Source organism: Gracilinanus agilis, chromosome 3 (genome assembly GCF_016433145.1).
Source record: "Gracilinanus agilis isolate LMUSP501 chromosome 3, AgileGrace, whole genome shotgun sequence".
Classification (NCBI taxonomy): domain Eukaryota; kingdom Metazoa; phylum Chordata; class Mammalia; order Didelphimorphia; family Didelphidae; genus Gracilinanus; species Gracilinanus agilis.
In genome coordinates, this window is record NC_058132.1 from 228,177,784 (window position 1) to 228,195,011 (window position 17,228).

At 32.6% G+C, this 17,228-nt stretch overlaps 1 protein-coding gene across 1 annotated transcript in view; it reads left to right on the plus strand.

Annotated features, from left to right (window-relative positions):
* Positions 1–17,228, plus strand: part of COL5A2 (collagen type V alpha 2 chain) — a 182,186-nt gene that overhangs the window by 113,930 nt on the left and 51,028 nt on the right. Inside the window, exons 7-12 of the mRNA XM_044669074.1 lie at positions 2,571–2,681; positions 4,899–4,976; positions 11,128–11,172; positions 13,188–13,241; positions 13,630–13,683; positions 14,603–14,656. Of these exons, the coding sequence (XP_044525009.1) occupies positions 2,571–2,681; positions 4,899–4,976; positions 11,128–11,172; positions 13,188–13,241; positions 13,630–13,683; positions 14,603–14,656 (396 nt within the window). The remainder of the gene's footprint in view (positions 1–2,570; positions 2,682–4,898; positions 4,977–11,127; positions 11,173–13,187; positions 13,242–13,629; positions 13,684–14,602; positions 14,657–17,228) is intronic.

The window sequence follows — 17,228 nt, forward strand, 5'->3', positions numbered from 1 at the left end:
TCTTCCAAAAAAGGACTCTCCCAAATCATAGAATAGGGAAGTTTAGTAACTTGATCTTTAGTTCCCTAAACTTCCTTTTACTTTGATGATGCAGAATAATATCAAATAATACATTTTATGTATATGTATATTGTCTTTCCTTCTTTTTTTTTTTTTTACATTTTTAAACCCTTAACTTCTGTGTATTGACTCCTAGGTAGAAGAGTGGTAAGGGTAGGCAATGGGGGTCAAGTGACTTGTCCAGGGTCACACAGCTGGGAAGGCCGGATTTGAACCAAGAACTCCCATCTCTAAGCCTGACTCTCAATCCATTGAGCTACCCAACTGCCCATATATATTGTCTTTCAAAATGGAATCTCTTTAGGAACAGGGATTGTATATTTTATTTTACTTTCTTTATGTCATAATACCTAATTATCACTAAATAATGGTATGAAGCAGATGATGTAATCAATTAGGGAGTCAGTAAGCATTTATTAAGCAACTAGTATGTATCAAGCACTGTGCTAATTACTGGGAATATAAGGAAAATTACAAGAAAGTTCTTGCCTTCAGGGAAGTCTCAATCTAATGGTGGAAGGGAACTTACAAATAACTATATACAAATAAAGTACTAAGGGATATGTATTTGATGACTATTGTAGAATAATTTTTTTATTGTCAGAAGGTCCTGTCGTAGAAGGGGAGAAATAAGACTCTCTCCCTGCCTTTAGTGATTATATGAAATTCCATTTGATTTTGACTGGAAAGATTTGCTCTTGGGCCCTTAGCTATCAAAATCAGCCTTTTTGTATAAAGAAGATACTTCATTGACTTATCAGTTTTTAGAAATAATTTCTGGCAAGGGGAATTTCATTTCCTGGGAAGTTGAATACTTTATTAAGAAATTATAAAAAGAAAACATGAATATACATTTCATAGATTATATTATCTTTTCTACCAGGAAAGAAATAGACAGTTTGATTAATTTAGCAATTTGAATTTTTACTTAGCACAGAGAAAATAATTTTAAAGTCAGCTATGAGAAGCAAATTGATTTATTATGTAAATTTTGCAGTATTAGCAGTTACGAAAAACAATTCTACACTACTTAAGTCTTACTCAACCATCTTCAAGACTTGAGCAACCTACTTTTACTACTTCTACTTGTCCCTGATGAGTTTTCTTTTCTTTGAAAATATTCCCACTAATCAATTTATAGAATGATTTCTCTCTGGCAGTTGATGTTCTATGTTCTCTTCTCTCACATTAGGAGAATTCCTTTCTCTGTTTTTTTCCCTTAATTTTATCAATTCCCTTCTAACTATTCCTTTTATCATAAATTCTTATTGCTTTTTAAGAACCTTATTGGACCCTTAGTATTAAAAGTGAAGATTTAAGAATTTTAAGAATGAAAATGAAAAGGCAAAACATACTTATGATGGATATGTTCAGGGACATTTCCATAGTTGATGGCTCAGATATTTTATATGGGATCACTGTGATTTAGAATTTGGGACAAGTAGGATTGCTTTCTCCTCCAACAGCCTAGGCTTTATGTTATTGTACTTTCCTCTATTGGTCACTTTTTGATGAAAATATAATAAAATGTAAATTAATTTAATTGAGCAAATGAGTTGAGTGGAGATAAGAGTTAAACAGATTAACAGTCATATCCTGAACATAGTAAAGTGAAGCAAATGACTTGCAGAAGAGAAGAAGTTAGCCATATGCAGCAAATACTCTGAATAGAAATATCTAACAAAACATGATAAAAAGATTTTAATGTAGTTGTATTGGGAATTGGGAATGAGAGATTAATTTTTGAAGGCTAAATAAGTAGTCAGTTTTTCCTGTAAATTTCTCACCATTAAGTAGCCAGTGCTCTCTAAATGGACGCTTATTTGGTAGGGGCAGAGATTGAGACTGAATCTTTGATTTTACTGAGATGATAAAATTCTTAGCAATGCAAGGTGACATCTTTGCAATTTACAGTCTTAAAGAGTTATTCTGAATGTTGAGAGTTCAAGTGACTTTCCCAGGGTCACATACCCACTATGTGTTAGAGACGAAACTTGGATTCAGTTTTTCTTGTCTTCAAGGAAGGCTTTTTGGTCACTATGCTACATTGCCTCACTGATTATGTGGTATATCAACAGAAATAAAGATGGGTCACAAAATTTATGATATTAATGAAAGCGTATTAGATATATGTTGTCTTTCCCATTATAATGCAAGCTCTTCAAAATCATGGATTTTTTTTTCTTTCTTTGTATTCTCAGTCCTGAGCATAATCCCTGACATATATTATAGGTGCTTAATAAATGATTCGCTGAATATTAAAAGTCTTTCCATGAATTAATTTAATAGCAAATTTCTTGACAAAATTGTTCTTCTACTACCATGAAGTCAGTGAAATGTTGACTTTTGTGATATGGCATAATTGTCTGTCAAACCATATGAATGTCAATTGAATTCTATAAATTTCTGTCCATCACCACATGTTCTTCATGAAGAAAATGATCTGTGAGCTTTTCTCTCCCATGCAAGCCTGGGAAATCATTTGTTCTTTTCTTCCTCCTGTTTTCTAGGGTGCACGTGGTCCCCAGGGAATAGATGGAGAGCCTGGAATTCCTGGCCAGCCTGGTGCCCCTGGGCCCCCAGGACATCCATCCCACCCAGGGCCAGATGGTATCAGCCGGGTATGCTGCATTTGTATGAAAGACTAATCTTGTTTAAATGTGTCTTTTATGAATTGTTTTGTTCATTAGAGTTTTTCCTACTATGGTAGTTCATCATAGTATGGAGCTAATCCTTGGTTCTTTTTTAAAATATTATTTTATTCCAGGATATTTTTATTCATTTTTGTTAATATTTTACAATTATATTTTTATCTTTTTTAATCCTTGGTTCTTGAGAGGCATTGTGCCTGGATGGAGACTTATGAGTCCAAGATCTCCTATGTCCTAGCTGTACTTAATGTCTCAAAGCCTCACCTTCCTTATCTATACATGGGAGTAATAATGCACTTTCTAAGTATTGTCATGTCATAAGTATTTTGTGAATCTTAAATGTGTGCTATTATTATCATACAAGGAGTTTTCAAGTTCTGGCTTGTTCCATACAAGTCCAGAAGAACATGTTTCTCTAAGGACCAACCTACTTAAAATGGTAGAAGACATCACCAGAATGCTGACCATCTAAAGCTGGATTTATGCTCCAGAATATTTCATGAAGACTACTTCCTGAACTAAATTGATGTAGATAGAGTTTATAATGATGAAACCACAGATTTTTGGAGGCATTAAGCATTAGCTTTTTTTTTTTTTTTTTGTGAACTGGGCCCTTTGGAAGGTCTGATATTAAGGGCATATGTACAATCAAGTGAATTTAAAACTGTCTTCAGGAATAACAACATTTAAGATAAAATGAGAAACATGGATTGCTGGCAAATACATCATATGTATGTTGCTAGCACCTTAACTTCTTCTAGTTTTTTTGGTATTTCCCTAAAACTTGTCTCCACACATATCACATTCAAGGACTCCTTTGCATGAAGTTAAGAATTTCCATCTTACCTTTCTTCCTCAAGGGCTATAAAATAATGAGGAGTCTACATAGCTTTTAAACAAAACGAATGCTTTCATCAATGTGCATGTAGACATATCTCTCATAGACTGTGTAGGAACTGGTCCATTAGACACCGAAACTGGCATCTAAATTTTTCTTCCAGCATCATTGCACCGTGCCCTAAGATGCTTCCTTTCAGATTGGTTCAAGGTTTAAAAACTCTTACAACAAAATAGTAAATTTTTTTGATATCTTTAGGAGAAAAAGGTTATTCCATTACCATGCAGGTGGTAGAATATCCTGGAAGAGGAGAGAGTGAATTCAATATACAATTATCTTTTGCTTTCTTTCTCACATGAAAAGTAATGACGGAACCCGATTTCTGGCAACTTACATAGCCTGATTTTTAAAAAAAATCATAGGGTTCTAGTTTAGATGATCATGAATATGGATATTTTATGTAGGCAACATTTAGAAGAACTTAGTATGAGCATAACAACTTGCGACATGGACACTCTTGAGTACTGAAACATGAAGTTGAATAGATATATGACTATAGAAACATCTTTGTAGATAATCTGTTTTCTTGATGATCATAGGCTTTGGCTCTTTACTGACTAAACATTTAAATAATACTGATCCTTTCTTCTATTGACATCTGGGAACCCATGTAACTGTGGGGAGAAAGAAAATTAATTTTAACACAAACTTGTCCCAGTCAGTTATAAGGTTCATTTTGTGTTACAAAGAAAAGCTTTCAGTTCTTTTATCTCAAAATGATATTTGGAAATGAGGATTATATAATTTTTTAAAAATAACAAACTCATTTTAGACTCTCATCAAACAAATCATACTTTATCAGTCATTTTCAGAAGGATGAAATATAATATAAACCAAATTGTATTAACTCAAAATGTAGATTTCTTAATCCCAAGATTTTAGTAATATCTTTGAAAATTTTAGTCTAATGATGTTTTCTGTTCAGAAAATGATATAATCAAGGTGTAATAAGATTGTAGACATACAAAACTGGATCATTTAGACTGGCTGAATACTTTTCAGAAAAACTGATAGTCTTATTAGGTTTCAGAAATTTGGACTAATTTTTAATCAACATGCTAAAATACATAATTTAAGAGCACTCTGTACTCTTATGAAAAAGAACAATTATCTTCTCTAGAAACACAAACAATATAAACAGCATATCAAATTCCTTTTTTGCTGAGGTTTTAAGTTTAAAGGGATTTCATTGAGTTTTCCAGAGTTAATTTGTAAATTAAAAAGTAAAATCTAGAAATGCATAGGTGGTTTTTTGTATGAAGAAAATATTAATATTCTCAATTTTGCAGCCCTTTTCAGCTCAAATGGCTGGTTTGGATGAAAAAGCTGGAGTAGGAAGTCAGATGGGACTGATGCCTGGCTCTGTGGTAAGTACATTCAGAAAATCTAAGTACTTTTTGGGTGGAAGGAAATCTATGTGAAAAAATAGACTTGACTAGATTAATTATCTAGTTAATAGATGATACCATGCAAATAACAAATATGGCTACATAAATTCCAATACCAAGCTATGTATTATAATTATCCTTGGGTTTGGTATTTATATAATTTTATATGTATTAAAATATTTTCTTTAAACTTATTATATATTTCCTTTTCTTGTTTCTGAGCTCAGAAATGAAAAAAAAAATATGATTCTGGCCAGGATCAGACTGTGGCAAAATTTTGAGTTTTTGAAGTTTGTCTTTGTAATCTTCCCACTTTCCTTTTTCTGTCTTAGGAATTTTATATTTGTATTTGAAAGCACTTTCCCTGGGTGGCTACTGTCCTTGAGCATACCTAGATTTTCTTACTGTGGTGTCATATGCATATTATCCTCTCTCTATCACCAATATTCTGTTTCAAAATCACCTCCTTCCTGTCTAATATTCAAGCTTCCATTCCCTTAATGAAAAAGATCTATACTAGGTCTGGAAGTAAAATAATCATACTAAACAGATCATAAGAATTCATAAGATAAGTACATGTCACCTAAACTTGGTATCTCCACCAGAACCTAGATATTATCTATATAAAATATTACTTGTATAAATATAGACATCTTATTTCCCATGAGGTTCCATTTTCTTATCTATTAAATTATGTAGTTGAGGTAAATATTCTTTAAAAGACTACTACAATTCTAAATCATATAATTTAAGTCCCCTAAACAAGTAATAAATGTTTGTTGTTGTTGGTAGTAGTTTTCTAATATACCACTAGATTTGTGGCAAGTGAATCTATGAATACTTTTTTTAATGTGCATGCTCTATACAAAGCACTATGCTAAGCACTAGAAATCTGAGTTAAAAAAAGCAAGAGAGTCCCTCTTCTTAAGGAGCTCATATTCAAATAAATGTGGACATTTTGCCCCTCCATAATTCACTTTAAATCAAGTTGATTCAGCTGTGGCACCTGAAAAATGAAATGAGTGGGGAAACAAAGGTTCAAACTTCTGAATTCATTAATCAATGCATGCCAATTGCCCAATGGATTAGGACCAAAATTATCTTCTTCAGCTTTGGTCCTCAATATATACAGGAGAGAATGAGTTTTTATACCTTAAAATCAATTAATAAGTTAATTAAAAAGAAACAATTACTTAGGATGCCACATTAGATGATCTGATTTTTAATTAGAAAAAAAAGATTAGAAACTTTCCATGTTGGGAAAGGGAAAAAGATACAATTCTCTGAAATTAGGAAAATATCTGTTCCTGTCTCCCCTAGGTGTTTGTATACAATAAAGGAACATGGAAATAATAACATTGATGAATATGAAGTCAGTTTTCAGATAGATATATGGGCTGCTTGAGATATGTAATCGTGAGAAGAATCTTTGTATCAGTTTTAGGATCTGACTGGGTTTCTGGTCAACATAGTCTCTTAGATCTCTAAGCAACAGGTAGAGGTGGTCCAGATTCCTAGCCATGCATAGCTAGGTTCAAATACTACAATACTGTTTTCTCCCAATCCTCACAATTGAATAAAGCTTTTTTACAACATAGAAATTGGACTACATCCATAAATTGAAGAGTAAGGTAAATGAGCTAACTCCAGGATTGGGTCATAAGATGGGATCAGTGTGGTGAACTCAATTGTCACTATTCCTTGGTGTTCTAATTCCCTCAATTCCCTCAATTAAACATTTATGAAGAACCCACCAGCTGCCACCCATTGTGATGGGCACTAGAGATGCAAAGACAATCACAGTTGTATTCCTGATATCTTGGAGCACACATTTTACTAGGAAGAATGAGGAAGAATGTGTATAAAAGATATACAAAGCAAATATAGAGAAGTAAAGCACTTGCTTAGAACACAGTCTTGGGTGCATGAGTATGCCTCATCCTAGAACACATCCCCTAGATCAGTATGATGGGGAAGATGACCCAGAAGTGGGTAATGAGCAGAGATTTGTCACAAGGTTAGGTCCTGTTGTGCTGGATTTTGGAACTCCTTTTGCCCTTGTACACAATCTTTCCATGTGTTGGGCTGTTCCAAATTGATGTTCCTGGCTAGACCACATTCTTAGGGTTGGCAGACTTTTCTGTCTCTGCTAACCTGGCTTGGATAAAAATGACTCACCATTTTTTCTTTCTCTTTTGCATTTCCAAATCAAGACTTGGATTGATAAATTTTCTTTATCTGCTTGGAGGAATTGTGAGGTAGAGGTCATTAAATTTCTAGTTCCTCTGCCATCTTGCCTATTGTTTCCTCTTTCTTTTGAAAGTATCCTTGTTTTTGCAAAGAGAGAAGGAGTGGAGGGACACCATGCCTATGATGTCATTATAGATTTCTGGTGAGGAAACTATAAAGTGCAGACTGGTACTTGCCTGAAATTTAGAATCTGGGACACTTGGAGCACTACAAAAATAAGTGACTTACCCAGGGTCACATAGTTATTATAATAGATGTAATACTACTCAGCTCACAATTTCCTAGCTCTGAAGCCAGTTTCCTATTTCAGTCAAGCTGCTTCATTGTTGGTAATAGCAACCCAAATGGGAGGAGTATTGTATTTGAATATAGTACTTTAGTTAATTGCATTAAATAAATCTGTTGTCAAATTTAAATATTATTTTACATTTTAATTACACCCCAAATGGGAGGAGTGTTGTATTTGAATACACTACTTTACTTAATTGCATTAAATAAATCTGATGTCAAATTTAAATATTATTTTATATTTTAATTACAAAGTTTGAATCACACATATGTCTATAAAGATATATGCATCTTCTTTATTGAAGAAAATAAAGACAGAATGATACATTAAAAACATTAAATCACAGAAAGTTTCCCTATCTATATAATCCTAAAAGAACTAATTGATTTGTTCAGTTGAAATAGGTAGCAAATTTAGAATAAATATTAGTAAATAGCAAGCTATTCTGTTGTCATGATGCTAAAAATGTGTGGTTTGGGGAGTCCTGTCACCCAGTGTGCCTTTTATTACTGTATTCTTGGTCATTCACCATTTTAAAACAATTATAAGTAGAAGCAACTACCACCACTGCCACTCTCATCATAGTCCAAAGAATTATCAATGCTGGGAATGTGGGGGTGGATTGAGACAACAGCAAAGTAAAAGAAGGCTAGCTAAAATGTTTGGCAATGGGAACTCTGTGTTCTCTGAGACTCTTGTGATATTTTTGAAAGTCTGGGAGGAACTTCAAAATGGATTGGCTGAATATAACTGAAAGCTGGTGACCTCAGGGTGGATCTTATGAAATGACTTAAGATACAAATATGGATTGAAAAAGCTCTCCAGGAGTGACATCCACATGAACTCTACTGACAATATGTTGACAAAGGAGCTTTGGACAAATGAGTGAGTTGTGTAGATTTGTTTGTGTAAATGGAAGGGTTTATGATGATAATACGCTATTAAGATAATGTTACCAGAAATTACACAGGGGTTATCATTATATAGGCTGGATTTAGTGATGAGTGGCAAAATCACTGTAATCTATTAAAAAGCCCTTTTACTGAAAACCTAGCAAAATAGGACCTAGTGCTGATTAAAATTATACATTAGAAACAAGCTATGTTTAAAAAATTTATATATGACAACTGCCCATTGTAAAAACAGAGATCTCAAAATATCTTGGAAAATACAAACAATAAGTTGTATTTTATCTTTGGTATATGGGAGTGAATATTTGGGTATTGGTTTTATTATGGTTTGGCATTTGATAATATAATGAAATATACATGGCCTCTTATAATGTATAGCCACCTTCCACTTCTGTAGGGATGACAGCCAACTGGGGGAAAAGAGGATGTAGTGGGTCAAAAGTCATACCATTGCCTAATTAATAATAATAATATAGCACCTATAACTTGTCAGTCACTGTGCTTAGCAAAATATTATTTCCTTTGATGCTCACAACAAACCTGAGAGGTAGGTGCTATTATTATCACCATTTTACAGTTGAGGAAACTGAGGCAGCAGAGTTAAATATCCTGTCCAGGGTCAATCACCTAGGAAGTGTCTGAGGCTTGAGTTTCAAGTATTCAAACCCAGAACTCTATCCACTGCCATTATTATTATTATTATCATCATCATTATTATTATCATCATCATCAACAACATCATCATTATTATTACAACCCTTCCTTCTGTCTTACAATCAATACTTATAGTATTGGTTCCAAGGAAGAAGAGTGGTTAAGGGCTATGCAGTAGGGCTTAGGTGACTTGCCCAGGGTCACATATCTACAAAGTGTCTGAGGCCAGATTTGAACCACATTTATTATTAATTATTGGATTAGCACACTATTGGATAAAGGTAAACCATCATTAACATTTGCACTAAAAGTGAAATCAGCAGTTCTAATTATCTTGCAGGTTCTTCTTGGAGTAGTAAATAAAAATATTGGCAAAATAGTTTCATCTTTGAAGAGCAAGAAACTTAATTTTAGGAAAATTTGATCCTCTTGCTTTACAGAATTCACAAAAAAGTAAGTAAAAAGATGGGTAGGAAGATAATTGTGACTTCTGTCTCAGAGTATGAATAGGTAGAGGAATTCTAGGAAGAACTTGATAAGACCCTCCTCCATAATCTAAAATATCCTATACTTAAATATCTGGTGACTTTAATACAAGGGTGAACAAAGAAGAGGATGGGAAAAAAGTCGAAAAAGTGGTTCTGCCTTAATAATTGTGATGCTAGAGACTACGTAGAATCTTCATTCCTGTACCATGAATACTTCAAGAGAGAGTTGGAACATCTTGGATATATTAAATAATAAAGAATAGCACAAAATATGAAATTGAATATATAATAATAGTTCACTTTTGCATAAGACTTATGTTTTGCAAAGTGCTTTCCTTACAAGAAACTTGTAAAGTAGGTCCTGAATATCCAGATTTTAATTCCATCACTTTATCTACTCTATGCCAGTGTTCTTCTAGCCGTACCACTATATGGCTGCAAATCATGAAACTCCATGAATATGGGGACAATCAAAATTATGGGTTACTCAAAAGGCAATGGATGCATATATGTATATTAAGGACATACCTAGGCTTCCAAATAGTGATAATAATACCTTATGTACAAGAAACTGAATAAAAAATATCATCTTACTGAATGACTGAAAAAGAAAATGGTTTGGTCATTCAATGAATATTAGGTAGGTATACCTGATGATCAATCTCTTGCTTAAGTGGCCTATAAAATGTGAGAAGGCCTACAGTAAGAATCCTAACATATTGAGTAGGTCCTATTGAAGATTTATGTGAAAGTATTGATGAAACTCACACAGGATGGGAATATATGAATAATCTGTGTTCTGTGTTGATGCAAAAAGGACCCATATTGATGAGATCTCAGATTCCTTGAAAGCCCTCCATCACCACCACCATTATTATTAAGTTTTTAGGCTAAGAAGGAGTTACTTTGATCTTCTTGCTATGTTTAAAAGATCTATGAGAAAAAAGAGACATTATTCAAATCCCAAATCTTTTTGATATTAGGTTCTTGTGGATAATAACAAAAGCTTCGAAATGATCCAAGTAGTCCCTTGAATTTACTGATTTAAACCAAAAATTGTTATCTATACCATAGTGGATGAATTAAAGCAGCAAAGATGTCAGGAACCACTTTCTGCATGTCAAGATGATTTTTTAAAAAAGAACAAAACAAAGCCAAAAAACCTACCATCTGATGTTTATTTTAACTGAACTGGCCTGTAGTTATGGAAATCTCTCTGTATCAAATAGATTGGATGGATGAGGGCATACTGTTCATTTTCTCTTCATGACACTGATATATGTAGAACTTATCCTAATTCTTATCCTGAAAATGTTTACGCTTCCCAAATCTTGGCTGTCTGTTTTTGTTTCTTCCTAATTTAAAGTCTATTTTCTTTCTTTAGCTTCACTATAGTTCTGATATCTGTCCACATTGGAAGTGCCACGTTGTCATAATTATTTACAATCAAAGTCTTTATTCTTTCAGTTTAATTGTTTAAGTGTATTTAAGGTAATTGTTATAAAGTATAATGGAATATTACCTTTTGTTTGTTATAGGGTCCAGTGGGACCAAGGGGGCCCCAAGGCTTACAAGGAAAACAAGTAAGTCATTATGACTTTGACAGACCACAAAAATATGTACTCAAAGTGTAATTAAGCTTATATAGTATAACCAAATCTCAGTAGAAATTTAATTTAATTTTTAATGATAATTTTTTATATGTTTCATTCTATAATTTTTTTCAGGAACTTAGAAAAATATATATTGAGTTTTATCATCAAATTCATTTATGTGACTCATTTCTGTTCCATTGGAGTACAGAAACTGTCTACCATAATACAATAGCTTGTTATAAATTTGCCTGACAAGTGTAAAGGCAGTTTTGAAGCCCAGAAATAAGGAAAAGTCTTGCACAAAGAAAAGGTGTTTTTTTCCTAAGTATGGGAGGGTTAGGAGTGAACCTATGATTTCATTGCTTTATGAAACTCATGGTGAAGCATACTCTTCCAGTAGAGGTCAGCTTCTTTTTTGCTACTTTCAGCCTTGGAGAATTGCCTGGGAGATTGAGAGATTGGCTTGACCAGGTCCATAAAGTCAAAATGTATCAAAAATGGGTCTTGAACTTTAGAGCTTTCCTAGTCTTAAAGATGATTCTTTAAATGATTGCATTAAGTTAAAAAGGGGGTCTGTTAAAATAAAACTAATGTAACCAAGATTAGAAATAAAACAGACAACTGGGGGTGGGGAATTATAGAAGTTTCTAGAGTAGAACTCTCATATTTAAAATATAGAGAGCTTTGTCAAATTTATAAGAATATGAGCCATCTCTCAATTGACAAATAGTCAAAAGATATATACAGACAGTTTTTGGATTAATAAATCAGAGTAATATGTAACCTAAGAAAAATGCTATGTCATCATGGTACAAATCAAAACAACTCTGAGATTTCATATCACACACATCTGATTGACAAATATGATAAAAGGGTTAAATGAAAAATGTTGGGCTGTGGAGAAATGGAGATACTAATATTCTATAGGTGGAATTGTGAACTGATCCAACCATTTTTGAGAGTAATCTGGAATTATGCACAAAGAGTTATAAAACTTTGTATACTTCTTGACTCAGTAATACCACTCAGGTTTGTTTCTGAAGTTGATCAGGGAAAGGGAAAAAGAACCTATGTGTTCTAAAATCTTTGTGGTAGCAAAGAACTGGAAATTGACAGATTGCTCATCAGTTAGGGAATGGCAAAACGACTTGTGGCATATGATTCTGATGTAATATTATTGCACTGTAATAAGTGGAGAAGAGGCTATTTTTAATAAATGGAAAGACTTACATGAAATTATGAAGAGTGAAATGAGTTAAACCAAGAGAACATATACAACAAAAGAAATATTTTTTGAAGCATGACTTGTGTAGGTTCACCTCCAGAGAAAGAACAGATATACAGAAATATAGTATCTTAAACACACACATCTATTTTTTGTCAAAAAATACCTGATTTAATTTGGGGAGTAGAAGGAAGGAGGGAAATACCTGGATATCTTAATGTAACAAATAAATAAATTAATTAAAGTGTTTTTCTATTCACTGTCATGCTACCTTTCAACACAGTATGACATAAAGTATTCTCAATTTTGAGATATTGTAAGCACTGAACAGTGCTTCCCACTCTCTTTACTTTTATTTGTCTGATGCCTCCCAAACTCAACCTTTAGTGTCACACATTTCATTTTAAACCAAAACATAAGTTTTCAAAAATTTAGAAGAGTTCTTGAAATAGGTAAAGACATTTGGTATATCCAAAAATTCTGAATTAGGAATCTTTTCTAAAAAGCCTACTGTAAGGGGAAAATAGACTTCTTTATTCCTACAATTCACCAAGTATTTAATTTTTCAATAGCTCAAAAGCATGAACCTTGTGTGATTTTAGTAGTGATATAACTGATTTTAGAAAATTATCCTTACTTAAATCAAATATATGTTTTACCTGTCATTTGGGAAGTATTTTATATAGAACTATTTGAACTTCAGTGTCCTTGGAAACGAGAAAATGCTGATGTTGTTTCTAGTATCTCATTTGTTTTCCTATTTATCTTTGAATTTCAGGGTGGTGTTGGCCCCACAGGCCCTCCAGGTGAACCTGGTGAACCAGGCCCAATGGTAATGTCAAGTAAGCATGTATAGCCAATTGCACAAAAACATTAAGATAACATAGTATTTTAATAATATAACAAATACAATCCATAATCTATCAAGATATTAAAACTCTAATTTGATTGATTTATAGGCATTTGAAAAATGCTTACATTATCTGTTTTTGCATGGGGCTAAAGAATATTACCATTGGTCAATGCTACATAGTTTTAATTTTCAAAGTATCATTTGTAGTCAGTTATAAATCATATTATCTAAGGGTTGTTGCAAGGGATTCAGAAAATTAGTAATGCTAATAATTATATTTGATAGTATGTTTTGTAATATAAAAATGTGTGCTTCCCAACAATATTTTAAAAATTGCGTTCATTGATGTCTTTAAATTTTCTCTCAGGGTCCAGTTGGTGCCCGTGGCCCAGAGGGACCGCCTGGGAAACCTGGTGAAGATGTAAGCTAAATTTTAACCTATTTCTTTATAATTTTAAGATAGTTAGAATGAACTAGCATGTTAGTCTGAGAATTTTCATTATTTTCATATTTTTCTCTTGACTTAGTCAAGTTCAAACTATTATAAATATAATGTAGCTGTTGAATTCAGGATGGCATTTTTTTCAAAGTCTGTTAGCACATTCTTTTATCTATGGATATTACAAAGTCAAGCAGAGCAAACGTCACTTTTATCCCTATAGGAAAGATATATAATTGCTTCAGACTTTTACCAATTCATGAACTCTTATGGGAGATAATGAAATTTTGACAAAGAAGTCTACTGATAGATTCAATGTGGTAGCCTTAAAACAATTCTCATTTTTTTCAATTCTTTGGTTTCAAGTCTTTATCAGTACAGCATGGGTAAGATTTACTGATGATCAAGACATTGATTTATTCAGTGGGATTGATAATTAGATCCATGGCATTAATCCAACTTGTAACTAGAAGAGTATATGGTTGGACAATAGAATAGAACTAAGAATTACCTTTTTTTTATTCTATTGTTGGCTATACCACAAAATAATGATGTAATAATAGACATTAGGCTTGCTATCTCTCTCTGGAGTGAGAAGTAAAGTTTCCTTTTCAAATAAGTTCTCTGAGATGTATTTAGTAAATGTAGTGTTTAATGAAAAAATTATTATGAAATTTCTAAAACAAAAAATACATCCTACTTCTTGAAGTTCTTTATGCCACTAGAAAAGTGATGACAAATTTTTCACCAAACTTTCTTCATTTTTACTTGAATATTGACAAAATAAGACAATCATCTTCCTAAGAAACCATTTTATTATTTGCATGCAAAATATTTAGTATCTAATCAATAAAGGGAGATTGTTTTAATTTTCATTTTTTTCTTTGTTTTAATTGCAAAGGGTGAAGCTGGTAGAAATGGAAATCCTGGGGAAGTAGGATTTTCAGGATCTCCGGTAAGTTTGTCCTATTTTATAGGAATTGTATAAAGTCACTGCAAAAATAAAAGTACAAATAATGGTAAAAAGAAAAACAAAACAAAACAAGTGATCACCTGTAAAAACTGTATCTACATTATCATCCCCCATGATAGTTTGTGTTTCTAGTCTATGAAAAAGTGTTGGTAGCATTTCCTTAAAACTTCATTTATCAATTACATTAGTCATGTGAGAAATATTGGGATTCAAACTTCGATTTTGCCTTTGTTTTCATATATGAAGATTCCTCTGTGTTTTAAGGATTGTTTCCATTGCAGCTACACAACCTGTTTCCTAGTTTTCCACTTCCTCCCCTTAATGTCCTCCTGACCATCCTTCCTCTAACCCCTACTTCCCCCCAAAATCCCCAAACAAAATCTCAGGCCAGGCCTGGATGTAAAAACAGAAAAAATTGGGAGGTTTAATCTCTAGTACAGATGGACATTTCAAAGACTGGAAGGATTAAAATCCTTTTAGAGGTCTCTTAGAGGTCTTGGACCTTCCATTAGACCACATTCCTTAGTTCATCCACTGCGTGACCCTACTAGAGGGAGGAAATGTGAGTTGCCAACATATCACAGATGCGCTCCACGAGTGCAAAAGAACAAACTCTGTTGGGGAATGATGGCAGTCTTTGGTCAAACTGTAGTGAGAACCTTTTTAATTTTTTTTTATTAAGACTTGTACATCTGGTATATTTTCCTGCTATGTTCAGGGATATGTAATCCCCTAATGTAATAAGAATTTCTCTTTAAGATCACAAAAATGGAAAAGTTAACTGGTGAGGCTAAAAATTTCAGTTCTATAATTCAAGTCCAGAAAGGCACTTATCTAAGAGACTAGGTTAGTATGGAAGGGAAGCAATTTTTTTTTTCCAAGAGAGGAAAGCATAGGAAAGAGCACTTGAAGTCCTCTGTTCCAAGTGAAAGAAGAATTCTTCTGCATAGTTATATAGAAGTATAATTAATAAATAGTAGAATTGGACATAATAACTCACTATTATATAGTACTTTAACATTTGCACAGTGCTTTGCTCATGCCAACACTTTGAGAAAATGAATACTGTTATTATTAGTACCTAATAACAAATGAGCAAATTTTTCTTGTGGAGATTAAGTGACTTTCTTACATCTTCAGCCAGTTAGTAAATTATCTGATCCAAGATTCAAATCCTGTTGTCAAGACTATAGTTTCAAGGACACTATAGATTCATCTAATTAGCCTCTCTTGTCATTTATCTCATGGTGGTGTGGTGCATTGTCTTATTTACTTACCTGGGTTATACTCAATATAGTACGAAAAAAGATCAAGTCTTGGGAATCAGAGGATTTTCTTTTGTAGGAATCTACGGAGAATCTTTCTTTTTTTTACCTTTTTAAGCCCAAATTGGAAAATTTCCATTGCAAGTTATATAATTCATTCATTATAATTATAACAAATGAATTAATAAATAAAAATGAATCTAAATAATAAGAGCAAGCTATGCAAAAAGAAAATGCTGATCCTGGGAAAAGTTTAAAGTATGTTTGAAAAAAAATCTTTAAATTCCATGAATAGCATCATTCTACTTCTATTATCTTCAATAAAATCAAATTCTGCTAATATTTAAAAATTGCCTACAATATGCTAACCACTGTATTAGATATAACTATAATAAATGAAACGATAATATGCCCTCAAAAAGCTTACATTCTTTTGAGACATAAAAATGAAAATGAGTAAGCAAATGCCAGATATTATTATGGAGATATTATAATAATCGAGTTTTATTATGTGCTGAGATGAGGAGATTTTCCCCTCATCAGTGAAAATCCATGGGATCCTTTCCATTTGTTCATTCTTCTTTCCTAATAGTTTGGAATTTTCAGAGATGCCCCTATATTTATACAAATAGTTAATAGGAAATGTGTGTATAAAAATATAATAAGATGATCTTTAAAATTATCAGTTTCCTAAAATTCTTTAATTTACTACATTTTTATTTATCTTTAACAACTATTCCATTGCCATTCCTCCAATCATTCTGATCTTTCTTCTCAGTAGCAAGAAAACAAAAAGACACAGTCATATCGTAGAAGCATATAAAAGCATTTTCTTTTTCATACAAACATTTTTCTATGAAAAAAAACAATACAGGACTACACAGAAAGTCTATAGTATTTTAAACAGTAATCTTTAAATACCAGTACCTTATTCTTCAGTTTAATCTCCTTTATTTTAAATACTAAATCCAATAAGTTTGCATTTATCTTCATGACTTTCATAGTTAATAATTATAGTGGTGTCAATGTCTGTATGTTTTGAAGTGTAGGCAAATTTTGGTTGGTGAAATGCTTTATTGATGTCTTATTTGTATGAGGATAGCAGATGCCCTACTTTAAAATATACTTTAAAATGATTGCCTATTTATAATTAAAAAGACCTCTTTTCCTTTCTTCTTTTTTCTTTTTTCCCTTTATCCTCCTCCCTCCTTCCCTCTTTCCCTCCCTTTTTACCTTCTTCCTTCCTTTCCTAACCCTCTGTCCCTTCCTTCCTTCCTTCCTTCCTTCCT